This window comes from Cupressus sempervirens, chromosome 1, assembly GCF_028749045.1.
Source record: "Cupressus sempervirens isolate cs-2001-9-10 chromosome 1, ASM2874904v1, whole genome shotgun sequence".
Classification (NCBI taxonomy): domain Eukaryota; kingdom Viridiplantae; phylum Streptophyta; class Pinopsida; order Cupressales; family Cupressaceae; genus Cupressus; species Cupressus sempervirens.
Genome location: NC_143118.1, coordinates 285,525,932 through 285,548,305, shown reverse-complemented (window position 1 = coordinate 285,548,305; position 22,374 = coordinate 285,525,932). Strand labels below are relative to the sequence as shown.

The following is a 22,374-nucleotide window of genomic DNA, read 5'->3' as shown; positions in this document are numbered from 1 at the left end:
TATTCAGCAAAAAATACCATTTCCATACAACCATGGAAGCCTTCATAGTCATAGCCACAACCGAGCAAACTATGTGAACAAACATGAATCCACACATCCCATGCCATGCTTTCAACCTTCACAAATGCTCCCTTGGCTAACCTGTCAAGCCTTGTCCTGCTCGACTCTTGCCCTTCTCACTCTTACTCTACAACAACTACCCTTGTGGATGCTTATATAGTAGCAAGTCCCCCAAAATTAGTAAGTGGTATTACATAAACCATGTGCTACCTAACCCACTGACCCCACATTTAATATTGAGCATTTAATTCGTTTCCCCAATATTAAATAATTACATGAAATATTATCACAATGTTACAATACAACTCATCACGAATATTCCATGGGAATATTTACATGTTGCACATCCATCTAAGTGGAACATTACATGATAAAATAAAATAATAAAATATAACAATATTATGCAATGTGTGCAACACTCATTATCTCAACAATGCTTTGATATCCTTCCTTTGTTTTGTCTTGGAGAATATGCTCAGTTTACTCTATCTTCCTCCTCATGCTTGTGCACAATTTTGTTGTTTCTTTCTTTTCATAGTTATTTTGGTATGCCTTCACAGATCTCTGCTTAATATAGTTATAAAAACAATGACAATGATCATGTCTTCAACAATAGCAACCAACCTCAAAAGGAAGTCTTAGTAAACTTAAATCACTCTCATGATTCATGGATGGAAACCCTAAAAGTTATCTTGCTCAAACTACAAATTTGAAATTTGAATTTGCATAATTAGCATACTCACAAGATACCCTTGACTACATGTCTGTAAATACCTATACATGTAGGCATGCCTGTCCATCTACAAGTCTACTTCTAGACCTAACTCCTTGTGTGTTCCAACCATATTTTGCCACTTCTCTCTACGTACATGTCACGTCACTATCAGATTTTCTTTAGTTTCATTACATCGATGGTGACTATCAAACTTTTACATCTTTCTTCTTTCCTTTTTTGATACTGATATACTAGTCTACCAATGGTTGCACTTGCAACACTTCAACTCTTCATGTTAACTAGTTGTTAATCAATGAAAACACTTCATCACCTACTTGATGCATGAGTTCTTTACTCACCATTTTGCCCGCTAATCTTGCCAATGTAGTTTAGTCCTACATCTTCATATACAATAGATCATATGATTAGAGAGGCAAGGGACATTATCCAAACTTTAGATTTTTATTTTAATTCTCACTCATATAGATAAACCAATGGAGTGGAAGATGGTCTTGCTAACATTGAGGTGCACAATAAGGAAATAATTATATGGGAAGAAGAAGAAAATTTAAATAATGATAGTAGATCCCTCCTTAGATATAATTAGGTCAATAAAAGATTTGGAAAAATAAACCATCGTGATAGTGATACATCATTATCTTCCTGAAGTTTTTTATAATGGTGTCAGCTGTTAATATGGGTTGCGGGTTTTAAGTAACCATTTTTCCTCATGTGATTTATGGGTGTTTTGTGGGGCTTTTTTAGTAGTCAATTTCATTTTAAGTTTTGTGAAGAGCTTGAAGAAAAGTTATTGCAACTATGTAAATAGGGGAGGTGAGTTGAATATAATTGAGACTACTTCATGTCATCACTCAAAGAAGAGTTAGATATATGGAAGAAATTGAAGAAAGGTGGGGCGACATGGTATTTGGAGAAATGACATGGCTTTGATGCTTCAATTACCCCAAATTTTGTGGAAGCTTAGAGTAATAGCTTTGTGACTTTGGAGGGAAGAAAGACTACGATTGATTAGGACTTAGTGGATAGGGTTAGTAGGATTTTGACAAAGGGGGTGAAGTTTTATAAGGGAAAAAAGACTATTGTAATGTTCCCACCCAAAATTTTGTACATTTGTGTCTTGCAATTCACACAAATAATTGTTTAAAATGGCTTAACCTTATGTATGGGTTGTGTGATTGAATTGAATGTTTGTACAGTATAGATTCAAGTTGTTCCATAATGAAAGTGTTCATACTATATGGACTATGTATGTACGGGGGGAAGAGATAGTCATAAGGAAGTGAAATGTAGTTGTATGTCGAAGGTGTGTCAATAGCGTACAATGATGGAAGAGGTCATACAACTATGCAAATATACAGTGATGACTAGGGTTGTGCAGTGGTATTAGAAAAAGGTCGTACAGTGGTGCCTATAGATGGAGGGTAGAATAGTACAACATTGGAGAAAGTGTGCAATGCAAAGAGGATTGACCTAAGACTAAGGTTGTCTAGATAGCCACACATATCAAATGCCAAATGCATGGATTGAGATGGATGATGTTTGCTACCACATGCCTCCTTAGTCAATTTCCTCTAATAAGTAATTGTACTAATTAAATATCAAATGTCATAATACATATAGATATATTGTCAAACATACATAGAGAAGATAGGTAAATTGTTGATGTAATTGAAATGATTGTGATATTTGTCAACATGATCTATTAGATCTATACATACAATATACTCTAGAGATAGTCACCATAGGATACATTACTTTTAGATCTAATACTTGAATGTTACGTAGGCATAAGCAAACCCAAGCAAATATAGAACAGTCACCAAATGACAACAAATGGTAGATCTTGCGCACAAGTGAAATATATGTATGATATTTCCAATGGCAAAGTAGGGTGGTGCTAAACCACCAAAACTAAAATAGGAAGAGTAGGGAGGGTCTTCCACCTCTGAAATTATACACGATTTCCTCAGCCTTAAGCCTCTAGAAACATAAAGAAATCAAATCCAATCCATGATCAATTGCAATGCCCAGTTATCACTTTATAAAGGCCTCCAAGAAGGATCTAGATATTTACAAGAACATGTCAACATTATTAATATTTCATTGTTTTATTGATTTGTCCCCATATTTAGTAATTAATTAGAAGTCCTTTATTATTTAATTTAATTTCTAAGACCAATTAGTTAATTAATTAAATTATAGATTAAAATTGAAGATATCACAAATCCTTGTCTCTCAAAGATTGATTGCCCTCAAGAAATTAATAGTTGAATGAAAGGTCATCAACTTTAGGGTTCCAAATCAACTGTATAGGCAGAACGAATGAATTGGCATCAATCTTTTGTTGCGACACATTTTCATCAAAATTATGTTGCACAAATTTGATATAAACATTGTTTAAGTTCAGAGTCATCAGGAACCCCAATGATACCAATCATAAAATATATCAATGTGACCACAATCATCAACCTCTTCTGGAACCCTGTAGCATAGGAAACCCTTACTTATCTCATGAGAAATTCCCTCACACAAAAAGATTGTATTTACGCATGTCATGAGCATCACCAAAGGACATACTCCAAAATCAATCAATAGTATAAATTTTTCTTGCACCTGAGTTTCCATAAAGCCCACACCTTTGCCCCATGCTCTAAATCCATAATTCATTATATTTGACTCCAGACTTTTGTCCATGCTCTCTTATGGATTTATTGTCTTGATCCTATTCCACTCACTCACATCATTTTGAGGGTCTACTTCAACATTGACTTGTTTGTCATCCTGATTTAGATATACTATTTTGTTTTGTTCTTTGGCCTCTATTTTTTCCTTTAAATCTTCCACAACTTCTATATTTAAAGGGGTGATTAGAATCCTCTACTTGTCCATATCCTCCCATGGTTTTGATGCAGTTGAAGTTGTGGATTTGTGATGCAAGAGCATCCTAGTTGTAAGAGCAATCTCACATCACCCAAAAATATTTTATTTTCAGTCTTTTTATTTTAATAAGGACTAGTAGACAGGGTGGTTACTATTTATGTGAACTACTTTTTTTTAGTAAATTTTTCATATGATCTCAAAATGTTCTCATTTTCTATAGGAAGGTTCAATTTAGAGTTATAAGCCTACCATAAAAATATCATTGCTCCATCTTAAGTATCGGAGAAATTATTGCATATTTTCAGTGAAAAAATTTGTAGAAAAATCTTCAAGCTCACTATTGGAGGCCTTAGAGTGCTTGAATGAGGTCTGAAAAGTTGACAAAAGGGCGCTAGCATGGTTCCATTCCTATGGATCAGGAGCTATCATTTTTGAAAAGTGGTTATAATAGCCAATCAGAGCAACAGTTTGAAAGTTATGGCCTTCTAAAGTTAGGCTACCTGAAATATCTAAAATAATTGTCAAAGATGTATTTGGCCAACTCTATATGTATTGTTAGGGTCTGTCGGCCCTAGGTATTAAATTTCATTTTCAAAAACCTTCCCGAGTAGCATAAAATTGCCTATTTAAGAAAGACGTGAACATTGTCTAGAACATCTATGGATGGTAGCTCACAGCTTGTCTTGCAGATTATTGTAATGAAGGTGCCCATGTGGGTTAGCATATTGTACTTGTGAATTCTATAACATCGCATTTGCGGTGCAAATAAGAAGTTCATATTTTGTTCTCGCATTTGTTGTTGTTTCTTTGTTTCTATTATGAGATTATGGTATTAAGAGGGGCACCTTTCATTAGGTGGTATTAGAGCTAGAGTTCTTGAGTGTGTAGACAGATCACCGATTGTGAGGCAATTTGTATTAGGGTTTCAGTGGAAGCACAAAAATACCTCCACAAAGAGAGTGTGGCGAAAGAGCTGCAAGTGTTACACCTGAGGGTTTTAGAGCCATCCAAAGACAAATGCAATCATTGGAAGAACAAATGCGTAGAGGAATAAATCTTCCTATAAGAAATGAAAGTGATGATGAGGACGAAGTAGAAGAAAATGCCAAAGCAGAGGTAATTCTAAAACTAGAGGAAGAGAAGTTTTTTAGGGCCATCTCCAAGATTGGAAAAAGACCTAAGTTTGAGGTTCCCACATTTTCAGCAAATCTTAACCCAAAGGAGCCAATCAATTGAATCAATGAACTAGAGGAGAATTTTGAGTATGAAGATATTGAGGATCCTGATGGGAATGGATGGTAGCTAAACTTAAGCGACAATTCATTCCCATGGATTATGAGCTTGATCTATTAGAAAAAATGCAAGGGTTGAAGCAAGCGGGAAAATCTATTCAAGAGTATATGGAAGAGTTCTACCGAGTTCTCATTAGAACTGACCATGAAGAAGTTGATAAGGAGAAAGTTGCCTATTATATTTATGAGTTAAGGCCAAGAATTCAAGATGAGTTGAGTCTAGTTCGAATGACCAATATTGAGGAGGCATACCAATTTGTCCTAAAAGTTGAGGAGAAACTGAGCAAGAAGTTTGACAACAAGAATAGTGGAAGAGGTCGTGGTAGAAGGTCTGGAGGAAGATCTTATGGATGCTATAATGATAATTAGAAGAACAAGGATGAGGCTGGAAGTAGCATTCAAAACCAAAGGGAAAATAATTACAATTGTTTCCATAATTAGAACAATAGAGATCAGAGAGGAAGAGGTAGAGGACAAGGATCTGGAAGAGGAGGCTTCTGTGGGAAATGTTTTCACTACAAAGAAGGGCATAGAGCATTTGAATGTACCTAGCACCAAGGAAGGAGAGATCAAAGAACAAAAGGCCAGGCTAGAGTTGCACAAGTTGATGAAGATGTCAAATCCTCACATTCTGAAGATGTTGAAAGAGAAGAAGTCCTAGTTAACAAAAGAATCTTGCTTAGTGGTGAGAATGAACCTGATCAAAGGAGTTTGTTTCACACAAGGTGCAGATGTAAAGATAAGTGTTGTGATGTGATCATTGATGGTGGAAGTACTGACAATCTGGTGTCATAAATGATGGTCACCAAGTTCAAGCTAAAGAGATAGAAACACCAACATCCATACCATATTGCTTGGGTGCAAGATGATCATAAGGTCATGAATAATGAGCAAAGCTCAATGAAGTTCAAGATTAGAAGCTACCAGGATGAGGTACTGTGTGATATCATACCTATGGACATATATGTTGTTGGGTAGGCCATCACAGTTTGATAGGCATGATGTACACAATGGGTGAGAAAATACCTACACTCTAACCAAGGATGGAGTGAAACATAAGTTGAAACCATTGAAGGATAAAGAAGAAAAGGTATGGAGTGTTGCCAAAGTATGTTTTGTTGATGGAAAAGAGTTTCTCAAAGGTATGAAGCGTGAGAATGTGTGTTTTGCTATAATTTCAAAAGATAGTAAAGAAGAAATAGATGAGGTACCTGCAAAAGTTACAGATATGTTGGGAGAGTTTTCTAATATTGTATTAGATAATATACCTAATGGATTGCCCCCAATGAGGAAGATTAGTCACCATATGGATTTGGTTCCAAGAGCCAGTTTGTCAAACAATGCAGCACACAGAATGACACTAGCAGAAAGTGAAGAGTTGAACAAGCAAGTTCATGAGTTGTTGCAGAAGGGGTTGATTTGAGAGAGTCTGAGTCTATGTGTTGTACCAGTAGTATTAGCATCAAAGAAGAATGGAGAATGGAGGATGTGTACAAACTCTCATGTTATCAACAAGATCACAATCAAATATAGATTTTCATTGCCAAGGATAGATGATATTATGGATTATTTGAGTGGAGCTAAGTATTTCACAAAGATAGATTTGAAGAGTGGGTACCATCAAATTCGTATCAAAGAAGGTGATGAGTGGAAGACTGCTTTCAAAACAAAAGAAGGATTGTATGAGTGGTTGGTTATGCCTTTTGGGCTAACTAATGCACCAAGCACTTTCATGTGCCTCATGAATGAGGTACTGAACGTGTTTTTAGGTAAGTTTGTTATTGTTTATCTAGAGGATATTTTGATCTTTTGTAAGACATTGGAGGAGCATTTGATCCATATTCACAAGGTGTTTGATAAGTTGAGGGAAGAAAAGTTGTTGATAAACTTAAAGAAGTGCAGTTTTGTAAAGGAGTTCGTGTACCTAGGATTTGTAGTCTCAGCAGAAGGTTTGAAAATGGACCTAGAGAAAGTGAAGGCTATCCTTGAATGGCCTTCTCCAAGGAGTGTGACAGAAGTAAGATCATTTCATGGACTAGCTAGTTTTTACAAAAAGTTCATCAGAGGTTTTAGCAATATTTGTGGACCCTTGACTAAAACAATGAGAGGGGATAGGAAAGAGTTTAAGTGGATTGTAGGAGTAGATAAGAGTTTTAATCGGTTGAAACAAAAAGTTACTGAGCAGCATGTTTTAGCACTTCCTAATTTTAACAAGGTGTTTCAAGTAGACTGTGATGCTAGCGATATTGCAATAGGAGTTATTATGAGCCAAGAAGGTAGACCTATTGCTTACTTTAGTGAGAAATTGAATGATGTCAAAAGAAAATATTTTGGTTATGATCAAAAAATTTATGTTGTAATTAAAGCATTGAAGGAGTGGAGACATTATCTTCTTCCTAAGGAGTTTGTTTTGTATACTGATCATCAAGCTTTACAATATTTGAATAGTCAAGAAAAATTGAACCAAAGTCATTTAAAGTGGGTTGAGTTTTTGTAGAGTTAACATTTGTTTTGAAACACAAGAGTGGGAAGTCTAATAGAGTTGCAGATGCTCTTAGTAGAAGACAACTTTTTCTAACAGAAATGTAGATAGAGGTGGTTGGGTTCAAGGAACTCAGTTCTTTGTATCCAAATGATCATGATTATGGTGAAGCATAGAAGGTTTGTACAGAACCTATTACACTTGACAGGACAAAGTGGTTGGATCTTATGATCCAGGATAGTATGTTGTTCAAAGGAAGCCAATTGTGCATTCCTAAAAGTTCAATGAGAGAGAATCTCATCAAGGAGAAGCATAGTGGAGCATTGGCTGGACATTTTGGTAGAGATAAGACCATTGCTTTGGTTGCTAAGAATTATTACTAGCCACAGTTGCAGCAAGATGTGAAGAAGTTTGTATAGAGTTGCAGAGTATGTCAGATGACGAAAGGAGTGAAGCAGAATACGGGGTTGTATCAGTCATTACCTGTACTAGAGAAACCATGGGAGGATGTCAGTATAGATTTTTTTCTTGGATTATCAAGGACACAATGTGGGTATGATTCTATTTTTGTGTTGGTTGACCGATTTTCAAAGATGACACATTTTATTCCTTACAAGAAGACTAGTGATGTTGTTCATGTATCAGAATTAATTTTCAGAGAGTGGTGAGACTACTTGGTCTGCCCAAGAGTATAGTTTCATATCAAGATACCAAATTTGTTGGGTATTTTTAGCATACATTGTGGAAGAAGTTGAAGACAGATTTGAAGTTCAGTTCATCACAATCATCCACAGACTGATGAATAGACAGAAGTTGTAAATTGCAATTTGGGGAACTTGTTGAGATGTTTAGTTGGCGACAAGTCAAAAGGATGGGATATGATTTTACCATAGGCGGAATTTGCATATAATAATTATGTGAATAGGAGTACTAGTAAATCACCATTCCAAATTGTATATGGAAGTAGTCCCCGAAATGCTTTTGAATTGAGACAGTTGGATAAAGGAGAGATAAGTAGTGTTGAAGCAAAAGAATTTGTTGAACATTTAAAGAACATCCATGAGAAAGTGGGAAAGCACATCATAAAGATGAATACACGGTATAAGGCTAAGGCAGATGTGAAAAGGAGATATAAAGAATTTCAGATTGGAAATGAAGTCATGGTTCATTTGGAAAAGGAGCGTTTACTAGTGGGTACATATAATAAGCTAAAGATGAAGAATTTTGGACCGTGCAAGATTTTGAAAAGGCATGATTCTGGAAATGCATATGAAGTGAAGTTATGTGTTGAATTGAATATTTCACCAGTATTTAACATTTTAGACTTGACAAAGTATTATGAAGGAGCTGTTGGAAATGAAGTTGCAAAAGCGCAATGGAGTATTCCAATAGCTAGCTCGACTACAAAGGAGATTAAGGAGATACAGGACAGTCGTGTTGGCAAAAATACCAAGAACATAACTTGTGAGGAATATCTAATCAAATGGAAAGGAAGGCTAGTTGAGGATTCATCACGGCTAGCAAAGGAGGAGGTTAACTATCTTGGTTTTCCTCTAAACACCTAAGATGTGATGGAGTCACTTCTTAAATTACCTTGGGTGTCTGATTCAGAAGCATCTTGGGTGTAAGAGCAATCTTGCGTCACCCAAAAATATTTTATTTTTAACTTTTTCTATTTTAATAAATACTAGTTGGCAAGGTGGTTACTATCTATAGGAACTTGTTATTTTAATAAGTTTTTCGTATGAGCTTGGAATCTTCTCATTTTCTATAGAAGGTTCATTTTAGAGTTATAAGCCTACAATAAAAATCTCATTGCTCCAGCTTAAGTATCTAAGAAGTTATTGCAGATTTTCGATGAAAAAATTTGCAAAACAATCTTCAAGCTCACTGTTGGAGGCCTTAGTGTGCTCGAATGAGGTTTGAAAACTCGATGGAAGAGGACTAGTGCAATTCTGAGCCTGTAGATTATGAGCCAACGTTTCTAAAAAGTTGTTATAATAGCCAATTGGAGCAAGGGTTCAAGAGTTATGGCCTTCCGAAGTTGAGCTACCCGAAATATCTAAAATAATTGTCAAAAATGTATTTGCCAACTCTATATGTATTATTAGGGTCTGTCAGCCCTAGGCATTAAGTTTCATTGTTCAAAACCTTCCTGAGCAGCATAAATTTGCCTATTTAAGAAAGACTCAAACATTGTCTAAGACAACTCTGGGCGATAGTTCGCAGCTTGTCTTGTAGATTATTATAATGAAGGCGCCCATGTGGGTTAGCATATTGTATTTGTGAATTTTGTAACACCGCATTTGTGATGCAAATAAGAAGTCCATATTTTGTTTTGGCATTTGTTTTTGTTTCTTTGTTTCTATTATGAGTTTATGGTATTAAGGGGAGTACCCTTCATCACTTTGTCTTTTAGCCACATGCCAATCTCCCACTTTAGACCATTTTTGGTAAGATAAGAGATACGTCATTTTTAATTCTATATAATCTTTTTGAGATATCTCCCTCTCTCATCCACCAATCACTCAATCCTTCTTAGTTTGTTTCAATGACTCAGCCAAAGGGGGTGTTTGTCATTTGTAATGTTTGACCTTAGAGTGAAGGTCGTCCCAATAGCCTTGTACATGCCAAGAGGTCAAGTGTTTCCTTTGTCCATTCATGGAGCTTACATTGACTTCTTCTTAACTCTCTTAACATTTCACTTTAACCATCACTTGGTGCCAAGATTCTATCTCAATACCTGATAGGTTAGATAGATCACGAGCTCTGATACCATTGTAATGTTCCCACCCAAAATTTCATGGGTTTGTGTCTTGAAATTTACACGATCAGGTTGTTCAAAATGGCTTAACCTTACATAAGAGTTGTATCACTGGATGGATGGATGTATGATATAGATTCAAGTTGTTGCAAAATGCAAGTATCTATATGGGATGGATTATATAGATGGGGGAAAGAGGTAGTTGTACAAAAGTGAAACGTATCCATGTGGTGAGGGTGTGTTAGTAGCATACGACGATGGAAGAGAAGTTCATACAACGATGGAACCATAGGGTGATGACTAAGGTTATGTTGTGGTGTTGGAAAAAGATTGTACAGTGGTGTTTGTAGACAAAGGGTTGAATAGTACAATAGTGGAGAGTGTGCAATACACGAAGGATTAACACAAGACTAAGGTTGTCTAGATACCCACAAGGATCAAATGTCGAATGTATGGATTGAGCCAAATGTATTTTCCAGGCGTATGCCTCCTTATCAATTTCCTCCAACAAGTAACTATATTGATTAAATATCATGTCATAATATGCATAAATATATTGCTAGACATACATATAAAAGATAGGTAAATTGTCACTATAATTGAAATGATGGATATTTGTTAATACAATTTAGTAGATCCATATGCACAATAGACTCTAGAGGTAGTCACCACGATATACATTACATTTAGCTCAAATACTTAGATTTTACATAGGCATTAGACAATAGAGAAGATACAAAACAATCACCAAATAATGACAAAAGATAGATCTCGTGTACAAGTCAAATATTTATATGATATTTCTAATGGAAGATCTCAGTCCCTGGCCCAATAAGGTTTGTGATTTTTGTTGTGAGCTATATAAAAAGGATACTATTGAATAGTCTAGCAAGTTTTTGTGCCCAAAAGTCAATCCCATAAAAACAAAATAGGTAAAGATCAAATGGTCGGACAAGTTTCATGTGTTCCTAATAGTCAATCCTATAAAATTAAGAAACTAAGAGTGAATGGTCTAGCATGATTGTGTTCTTGATAGTCAATCCCATAAAAAAAGGGTAGGATCAAATGGTTTAGTGAGTTTATCGACTTTACATCCTCATGATCTAGTACTCCTATATCATGATAATGATTTGCTAGGATATGTCAAATGGTCTATCACGTGTGTTTGGCATAGTAGGTAACCAATCCAAGACATATAAAAAGTGGAAGAATACCTAGCCCTAGCAAGGTTTTTTTTATGTTAGTGTGCTCATCCAAAGTGTAAAGAAGAGTAATGTTCCTAGAAATTTGTGATATACTAGTTTACAGTATATTTTATGTTTTAAATGAACAATATATAGCCTGAAACATCATTAATGAACCCAACTTATCAATGTTCCTCATGAGTTGCATGTTACTTTAAAGTTTATTTTAAAATTCCATACACCTTTCATATATCATGAATAAAAATTGCCTGATTAATAAAAAGGAAATAAGCACAATGTAGAAATCCATATGATAGGTTTATAACTGAATATAAACTTATCATGCTTTAATTATATCAATTACCTACTTATTTCACTCATTACACAAACAATTTCATACACCTTTCATATATCACCAAACTACAATTTGAACCCAAAATCTTAATTAATAATTGTTCGTCCGTTAATCAATCCATCCAAATTGTTTGATCAACAAAAATCTAAACTTCACTTAATGTCATTTTGCATAATCTTATTTTCATTATTTGTCTCTTGAATTCATTTTATCTTGAGATCTAGGACCTTCCAAACAAGGTCAAAACACCAGCCAATTATTTCACTTTTTAACCACATTCTTAAACATCTAGGATGCAAGAGTTAAATTCCTCTAGATAATCCAAGGTTTTGCACTACTGCGTCAATCAAAATCCAGCTATAACTATATCTAGCCAAATCAATCAAAACAACAAATATGTAAACACTAAATGAAACATTTAGGCAAGCTCTCCAACCAAAAAAACAATTGAAAACCTTAGTTACCAAGGTTCATCACTCTGCCCTCCGAACCACATATTGGTTCAACCCAGTACCAAATTCGTGTCCAATTAGTCCAAAATTTGCCCAGTGTTCAAAAATATTTGGTGTATCAAAAACTCCTTGATTTTCCTGCAAGATGTTATATGTAGTTATCCCAGATTGCATCTTTGACATAGAGTAGTTTCATTGTTAAAAATGGACTGGAGTAGATCATGAATGTGGAAACGATGAGCTTCTCCAATGAAATCATAACCAGTTCTTTGTAGTCTACTTCAAATTGAACTCAAAGCCCTAGTTTGAATCGAACTTGAACCGGTCACTAAGTTCAAAACAATACACAAAGCAGAAAACCGAAGACATATGCATGCCATGGGCAACGGAATGTAGCTTTTTCTACTTCCTTTTGAGAATATCAAGTGCAGCTTTTGATTAATGATCATTTCATAAAATAGATTATGGCTACATGGATTACATGCATATTATCAGGCATGTTGTATAGTTTCATAATTTCAGATAGTATTAAATGCAGCTTTTCCTAAATAATCATTTTGTTAATAGATTATGGATACATGCAGATATGGGCATGTTGTTCAACGTTCCAATACCACGACCAGTAAATAAAATAGAAATTAAGCACATCATGCAAATCGATAAAACCAATGAAACAAAAACCTAAAAAGCGAACCTAACCACACCGCCACCGCCAAAAGGAAAAAAGAATACATAAACCAACAGGACAGCTTCTAATTCAAAAGGATATACGGCCAATTCTGCATGAATACTGTCAACTCTGCAGCCTAACATCTGCACAAAGACAACAAGGCTTACAGATGTGCCAGCCGCAGTCGAATACGGCTGTAGCAGTCAAGGCTGTCTATGCGAGGGCCCAAATGCAGCTCAAGACAAGACAAACAAATTGACTGGTTACGTGCAGTTTGGGGCAAGGGAAAAAATTGCAAAGTTTCAAGAATAATATAAGTTATTAATAAAAAAGTGTCACAAAAAGCTAAGTAAAACTTGAGAAGTTCATTAAAAACTAACTAGTTATTAATAAAAAAATGTCCCAAAAAGCTAAGTAAAACTTGAGAAGTTCATTAAAAACTAACTTAGTTATTAATAAAAAAGTGTCCCAAAAAGCTAAGTAAAACTTGGTAAGTTCATTAAAAACTAACTAATTATTAATAAGAAAGTGTCCCAAAAAGCCAAGTAAAACTTGAGAAGTTCATTAAAAACTAACTGTCCCTCTTAGTAAGATAAATGTTTTAGTTTATGCTTTTAGATATAGCTGCATTTTGGCCAAGGTGAGGTAAAACACATGTAGTGGTTGAAGAAGTTAATAGAGGTTATTAAAGAAGTCAACATGTCTGATTTTTTTTTTTTTTGTTTTGAAGGGGGCATACGACAGCCTTTAAATTAGCAGCTGTAAGTTCATAAATTTGTACATGTTAAATGATTTTGGTCATTTTGGTCAGTAACATAAGGGAAAAGTCAGTATTGTGCTTAGGATTCTAGGAGATGTGCGTGTTGTTGAATAAGTTTTGAGGGAAAGCTTTATTTTGTGGAGTTTCGATGGGACGACTTTTCTAAACCAATGAAACCTATAAGATTTTTTCGGGTGGATAGACTTAAAGACTTTTTGGTATGGAGAGTTTATTTGAAGGCACGACTTTTCTGAATCAATATAAACTATAAGATTTTTTTTGGGTGGATAGACTTAAAAGACTTTTTGGTATGGAGAGTTTAACTTGTTACCCCGCCCGTGTAGCTTAGGATGACAATTTGAAATATGGTTTTTACTGATAAAACCACCAGTGTCACGAGTATGTGAGAGACCACCAAATTATATGGAAATGTTGTAAAGTGAGGCCAATTGGGTCATCATTTTTGCAATGCAGATTCATTATGATTTACAATAAATATTTTTAAGTTTGAAGTTGCATCAGTTTGCAGGTTTCAAGGAGGGTTATAACTCCTTATACCACAATTGACAGCTAACAAACTCCAATAAAACCACCTACACCTTTTTACCCAAACCATAGTTCCCATGGAGACACAATTACAATTGGAACAGATACTAATCAAGTCGTGAATCGAATGATTTCCTTAGACAAATATCTCGCTAGTATCTATGATTTCTCAAAGCTTACTTCTTAAGGATATCCTGAATCATTTCGACAATCAATTATTTCCTTGAACCGGATCTCTTCCCTGGGTCCCTGTCAAGTTATCTGGCTGACCTGGCACTGGTCCTCTATCTGAAGTTGGCAATGGACCCCTTCCATAATCCTGCCTTGGTGGAGGGCTGTAATCTTGTCCTCTTCCATAATCCTGCCTCGGTGGAGGGCTATAATCTTGTCCTCTTCCATAATCCTGCCTTGGTAGTGGGACATTCCTGTTACGCTCCAAGGGTAGTGAATCCCTCCTCCGGTTCATAGGTCTGTCATTATATCTTCCACTTGGCCTATTGTAGTTATTGGCATTTGGATCTGGTGTGAGTACACCCATGTTGTATCGATCTCCAGCTGAATCAATGATAGGCAATCAACAATCATAATGCCTTGATCCTGTAAAGTGAAAATACAATTTCAAAATATATACCTAGAAATACATAAAATTACTCACTTCCTCCGTATGTTTTAGTTTTGGGATCGGCATATGAATCTGGCAGCACCCAAGTAACTCCAGGTTGTTCTGTATCAAAAACAAGGATTTCTCATACCGATGACAATCCAAGGCATTCATTCAAGTAGAACAAAGATTGAAAATAAAAGTGCAAGAACTGATATTTTGATATCCAAGAGTATCCTAGAAGCACATATCACACTCTACAGATGAAAATCTAATATTTTTTGTAAAACCGTATATCTGACCTGCATTTCAAAATTAGAATAAAACAATATAGTCAACATCTCTAAACAAATAAAGACAATTTTACAATGTTGCCTAACAGTACAGAGAAGAACGCATACTCTCCATAACTTGTGCAAGTTCCTCAGATATTTCACATTTGAATCCTGTGTAAACAGTTGTGCACACAATATATATTCTCTTTTTCGCCTCCTCCAAACTGCATACAAAAAAGCACTTAGGAACTTCATTGGATTAAAGAGATTAAAACTACTGCTTTAGACATTTCTTGTGTTAAATAAATTTACCTACAAAGCTTCATGATTCCACCCCTAAAATTGTAAATTATTCACAGATGCAGCCATTAAGTGGCATAAACAAAATAGTTGTACCCTTTCAAAATTTCATTAGACCAGAATGCTGAAACAGGTACATTTCATTCTACAGTATCTTGCACAGCTTATATTTTGGCAACTGTTGTACCATTGCATCAAAAATAAAATCAGAGGAAGTCAAACATATCTTGCTAGTTGTCTTTTACAGCATATTAGTTCTTTAAAAACCTCTACAGAACAAAGCTTATAGAATTACTTCTACCAAATACACAAATATTACACCAATCACATAAAGTATAACTTCATTCTTTTTAAAATTAACTCAGGTCAATACAAAGAGGTGACACAGAATGAGGTTAGTCTACATCTGTAGTCCTGTAACAACGATGTGATTCAATTACACCACAGCTACCAACTCCCAAGGAAACTAAAGTTCCAAGACTCAAAATTAAAAAGAAAAATAAATAATAGAAGCCGGGAAAAGAAGAGGACAAGATGGAACTATATTGAGAGGACAAGCGAGATTTAATAAAGAATCCAATCCTAATACAAATAGCAAGGTTCTATTGTTCCAGTCTCAGCAACCAGTTTTCTGTGAAAAGAAAAACTAGCATAAAGAAGTCAACAGCTGGCCAACATCATGATAAAAGTGAGCCATATCCCTGCTACTGGACGCATGAGAACAAAGGCACAGTATCCATCCCTCCATCTCAATTATCTTAAATGATCTAGTACGTCCTAGGAACATCTCTCCCTAATTAACAAAAGAGTAATATCCTGGTGATCCCCAGAAATGAGAATGTCTGAAGAAAAGCATCCACATTATTCTTCCTAAAATAGGATGTATCACTGCATCAAGCTTGAGGCAGAGATCCAGGTAACTCTCAAAATTCTAATAAATACAAAATTAATAGCAATCTCTTCTATAGTTTTACAACAAGATTCTAATCAATTCAAACAAGAATTAGGAAGACATGATCACCGTTACAATTCAACAGAAAGATAAACATCTACTCTTTGTAACCCATTTACCAATTTAAATCAAACATTCATACAGAAGGATGCAAATAATTTAAGAAATTTGCAATTTCATCCTACAAACAGTGAACAAATGTTAACTAATCAATTGACCATCATTGGTCAACAAATGACCCTAAATCCACAAATACATTAAGAATTGACCATGATTTCCTTAGTTTCTAACTGTATTTTTGGATTCAGGGTCTTTTGTTGACCAATGATGGTCAATTGAAAAACGATTAAAGAAGGAAATTAAATTGGAGAGCCCAACGGGCATTTTCTGAACCTTCATGGCTGCAACAGAAAAACAATTACCTGAAGAAAGTACAAACGTGAATGCTGATTTGATGTCTATAAAGGAGAGCAGTCTAATGATTGAAACCACAAAAAAGTGTCCAGAAAAAATATTGATTGAATTCTTCAAAGTGTCCAATGCTCGGGTTATTCGGAAGTACTTCTCAAGAGGGGATATTCTAAAATCATTGCCTTTTATCACTAATTTTGAGAGTGAAGTCATCAGCTCTGCTGTTTTCGATTTTCAGAAATTACTTAAAGATATTGGAATTGATTAAGATCAAATAATGATCAACATGAAGGGTGGCTATGAAAACTCTTGATTTTTGTTGAAGAAGTTGAATCTAGTTGAGTTACTGATAAGCATATCACAAAAACTCAAACACCACAACACCACACAATACAAAGCCCAAGATGCAAAATACTAAAAAGTGAGTTGTAATTGGTACTTCCTTCAAGACTCTAAAGGCAATTGAAGCTTGTTGGAGGCCATCCACAAAAAGAAGAAGAACAAGTTAGCTCACAATCACCTCAAAGGCCTTGTCTTTTGTGCAATACAATCTTCAGTTGCACACAAATAAAGTAGGCGAAACACTGGCTGGTCCAATTGATCTAGATGATAAAGATATTTAAAGTGACAAGACATCACAAGGGCAACATCAATCATTTACGAAGGATGTGATCTATGATTTGGGGAGTTAAGCTCTGAAGTAGCAGGGTAGATTTGAACTCACATTGAATAACATTAAGGATAACATGGAGGTTTGAGAATGATGAGCAGTCATTGCTAACTCCATCAGTATCTACATTTGGAATGGAAGTCAAGCCACAGGCAATAATACCAAGCAAAGAGGCATAGGCACAGCAAACCCCAAGGACTAGACCATCTACCTCTCCTAGTTTTTACTAGAGCTGGGAAGAGGGAGGATGTAAACTGTTTTACAAAATCAATTTGTTAATTTAAAATTGCTTCAGGTTATCAGGCTACCAGCCATCAGACTCTCAGCATTCCACATGAGAAACACCATTTTTACTACCCATTTTTTACTAAAGCCGGGAAGAGGAAGATGTAAACTGTTTTACAAAAACAATTTGTTGATTTAATATTGCTTCAGATTATCACACTACCAGCTATCAGCATTCCACATGTGAATGCCATTTTTACTACCCAGTTTTCATTTAAATCAATAAAACAGATCTAGAATCAGCTGATTTCTATTGTGTACTCATTTATTGACTAACTAGATGCATTTACTCATTGAATTGTGCAAAAGAAAATGTAATTTTAATTACATTTAAACAAATTTTTAAATTGATGAGTTTTTTCTTTCAGGCCTTGGTGAGATTTTGCTTTTGGCAAGTTTTCCAAACATGTGCACATTTGTTTTGATACAAGATGTCCAGAGTTAACAGAATTAAGTCAGTCATCTGAAGCACCACTAAATCACAACATTGGAGGAAAGAAAAATAATAAACATGAAAAGCCAAGGTAGTTGAAAAAATATAGGAGACATGTCCTATATCTGTGTATTGAACAGTTTGGAAAAGTAACAATTAAGAGATGTAATAGACCTGTTAGCAATCAATGCCATCACTTATCCTCATCTACATCACTCTCCAAGGGAGACAACACAGGAAACATAGTTTTAAATCTCCAAGTGGAGATGAAATAATCAATAGAAGCAAGTAAAATCCATAAAGATAGATCCTTCTTTATCTCCAACACAAGCTAGAAAAGGAGAATTGGTCCCCTCATCGTAAGGGGATGTTCGTAGTTTTAAAGCTCCAAGTGGAGATGAAATAATAAATAGAAGCAAGTAAAATCCATAAAGATAGATCTTCTTTAACTCCCACACAAGCTAGAAAAAGAGCATTGATCTCCTCATTGTAAGGGGGTGTTCTTTGTAGTTTCCCAATAATGCATTATAATTGGAGGCAGTTCTTTCTGAATTTGGAACTGCATTGTAGCTAAGATGTATGTGAAATGGGATAGATTTGTATACAGCTGTAAAACATGCCTTTTGATCTCCAAAAGACCTTTTTGGCCTTCTCAAAATCACCATATTGTGTGGAGTTTTGAAAATGATAAATATAATTCTACGATATGTAATATATACTTCATGTTTAGTCTCATATTCAACTCACCTTCCTGCAAAATATGTATTAGTAATACAGAACAACATCACACCTTGGGTTTGAACTCTATGTGTAAACTGTATTCACCACAAGATCGGTAAGAGAGGTTTGTTGAAATAATTAGAGGCAGAATAACCATCCCAGCAGAACAGGAGGATAGAGTTAGATGGTGCATACACAATCAATCTGGGTTATAGAATCAAGGAAGACGTCGCCACAATCATGGGCTGGCCCAATAAATTGTTTTGGAATAAGCAGAGCCTTTCAAAGGCAATGATCAACTGAGACAACAGAGCAACCTTTTCGAAGTCTATGGAGGGTAATTCCATCAGTCATTGTCTTGTAGTTATGGAAGGAAAGAAAGACAGTGTGGAACTGACAAACCATGCAAAACATAAAGGAAATTTACTACCTGGTACAATCAAAAAAACACTGAATTTTTGGGGCCCATATATTCCCATCTCATATAAAGAAAACATAAGTCGGAGAAAAATTGATAACAAGAGAAACACAATGTGGCAGCTGACGGAGATTGGTTGGGTCAAGGTTAACTTTGATGGTACCTCCACGGGCAACCAAATGGCAATGGCTAAGGATGTGTAGCAAGTTATGCAGTTGGTGACATTCTTGTAAAAAATGCAATTCATATTGGAAATGCAACAAATATTCTGGCCGAGTTTAAGGCTACCTTTACTAGTCTCCAGCTTGGCCTTGAGGTTGAAGCAACAAAAATTCACCTGGAGGTCGACTTCCTAATCACTATTAATGGCATAAAGACTTAAAGCACACACCTAACTGGCAATTAAACCAGTGGAACACCCCCATTTGAGAATTACTTATGCATTTTGAGGAATTTAAACTGAGCCACATCTGCCACAAAGGAAACTAGTTGGCAGATGAACTGGCTAAGAAGACTGCTAACCAGTACAAGTTGACTCAACTGATCCTGTAAAAACAGTGTATTGATAGCTGTTGAGATGGAGGATGGAAATGTGGCAGGTGAATTGGCCAAGTGGTCATTAGATTTGGCTATGGCAGCGATGAGGTTTGTTCCATGTGACTATTCCTGTTGGTAGTCTGATATGTTGGCAGATTGCTGAACTGCAGGACTGAGACAACAAGGAACAGCAATTTACTCTACACCTGGCTATCATAACGGAGACAGGGATGACATGTGGGCTCAGATTTGACTTCCGAGATGTTAACCCAGGTGGACTGCGGACCAATTTTCCCTAAAGTGGTACAAATGTTGGACAAGGGCCAATTTAAGCTGGCCATGGTGGCCCAAGAAGCAAGAAATAGGGGAAAGGGATGTGAATTTGTTGTCTGTGTAGTAAAGTTTATATTTATAGCTAGTTTAGAAATATAACATAGCAGTATGCAGGCTGGCTAGTAGGTTTGACTGACATTTTGGGCTGATTGCCAAATTTGCAACCAAAGTCTACTATCAGCACAGCTTTCAACCACTCCATTCTGCTGCCCCAAGCACCGCAGGGACTCTTTTCACCCCATACTGGCCGACAGCAGTCTGTATGCATGGTGGCTAGTGAGTTCACTGTCACTTGCAGTTTGCATGGATTGGCAGGAAATAAAAATCAGAATGAGATACTAGCAAATGAAGATAATGTAATATTTTTTTACAGTTTACAGGGGTGCTACCCCTTGAAGCAATTTATTGATCCAAAAAAGAACCATATGTGCAGGTCATTGATATCTTCTCAGCTATGAGTCGCTATGAAGAATTCTCCTCCTCAGACTTTTGGAACCTTCAACTTGACTGTAAAATCATGCACAAAACAAGTTGCGTTGTGCTTGGTCTAATGCGTCCATTGAGCATATTGCATAGTCAACCAGCATTACCCGGCACAGGACTTTGAGGATAACCCATTAGATTTTAGCTTTCATTTTAAAGCTACTCTCTGCTTATTCTAGGTGAAAATAGCAGTTAAGGAGCTGTAAGAGCAGAAAAATAGCCTTTTATCTTAAGGTTTGGTCTCAACTATGGAAGCGCACACTCTGACTTCAGTCTAATGTTAGACTGAATGGTTGGACTACGCTTAACAGGGATGCACATTCTAGTGATAACACTAAAAACATCTGAAAGAATAAGAAAGAAAAATATAATCGAACCTGTTCAGAAAATTAGATAAACCAAATCAAGAATTCTACAAATATTATCCTTACCTTTCGGTTAAAACCTTAAAACCCAACAGCAGAACCATTTCCAAAAAAAAATCAACAGGCCAAATACTTCTACAGTCTTTTCAATTCGTCAAGTTTGGCTCATAACCTAATACATGACAACCTATTTAATGGTAGAGAAATGTATTAACTCTCAAATTTAACCTCGAATGCTGAAAAACCCGCATTAATTACGAAAAAACAGTTGAAAGAATTTCTCCCTCGTACGGTTTAGCTTAAACTATTTGGATGTCCAAAACTTTCAAACCCCAACTGATTGACAGGAGCCCCTGACGACTACCAAATATTGTACGACGACAAATTTTTTTAAAATAGCATACTCTTAAAAATAAAAGAACAGACAAAATTAATAGTTTTGCTTCAACCCTTAGAAAATCAACACCACGCCCTATTTTGAGAACTAATTAATCTTTACTGAAATTTTCGCGTTGCACGCCCCGATTACACTCCAAAACAGCCATTAACAAATGCCATTCAAAACCCTTCAGAATGTCAAGCATTTGTCATTATATTACTATACTTTATACCCTTTTTGAAACAAAGCTAAGCGTTGAAAAATTAGTTCCTACAGAGCACGAAAATGCTTTCCACCGCAAAAATTTTGTTACACCACTAAAATCGCGGAGCATTAATATAGGGCTCGAATCACTTACCCGCCTACAACAGCAGCGAGAGTTTTTTCGAAAGCAGCTATCTTTTCTTCTTTCGTAGGCTGAGGATCGGGAAACTCCATGACAACCATCCAATGATTATAATCAGTTCCTTCGAATAGAGTGCTACGCTTCTTCCCATCAGGAGTAATAGTAGTGAACGAATTGGTTTCATCCAGCGATCCGTAGTCCAAATCACTGAAGAAACGAGAACCCAAGAAACGAAATGGCAGCACAGATGGCCGGTAAAAAAGTGCGGATTCTGATGTTTTTTCCACTAAAGCAGGCGAAGATGAGCGAGCCTTAAAGGCGGATGAAGCAGTGGAAAAGACCCTTGCTAACGAAACAGCACGTTGAAGGCGAGAAGCCATGATCGCCATGGTGGGGAACACTACAGAGCAACAGAAAATTTGCAACGACTGAGGGTTTTAGAACTGAACGACAAGGGTTTTGGACAATATTTATCTTGATATTTAGGGTTATCTAGAGACTTCCAAAATAGATATTTGTGGGCTAAATTAAAATGCTCAAAATTCCTCCACATTATACTGCTCCATGAGAAAACCCTAGCAGTCTAGTATCGCACACTTCAAGAACAAAATTATTTTCAACACGAACAAGAATAAATAAAGTGATATGTTTTGAAGTTTACAGCAAACAAGTGCCACATAGTGGC

At 35.8% G+C, this 22,374-nt stretch overlaps 1 protein-coding gene across 1 annotated transcript; it reads right to left on the bottom strand.

The window, feature by feature from the left end:
- Positions 1 to 14,095: 14,095 nt before the first annotated feature.
- LOC149577214 (multiple organellar RNA editing factor 9, chloroplastic-like) lies at positions 14,096 to 22,134 on the bottom strand. Its single transcript, XM_089822679.1, has 4 exons — positions 21,702 to 22,134; positions 15,184 to 15,281; positions 14,837 to 14,905; positions 14,096 to 14,736 (listed from the first exon to the last, which is right to left on the bottom strand). Exons 1-4 carry the CDS (start codon positions 22,076 to 22,078, stop codon positions 14,393 to 14,395), a joined length of 888 nt encoding a protein of 295 aa, XP_089678805.1. The 5' UTR covers positions 22,079 to 22,134; the 3' UTR covers positions 14,096 to 14,392.
- Positions 22,135 to 22,374: the final 240 nt, after the last annotated feature.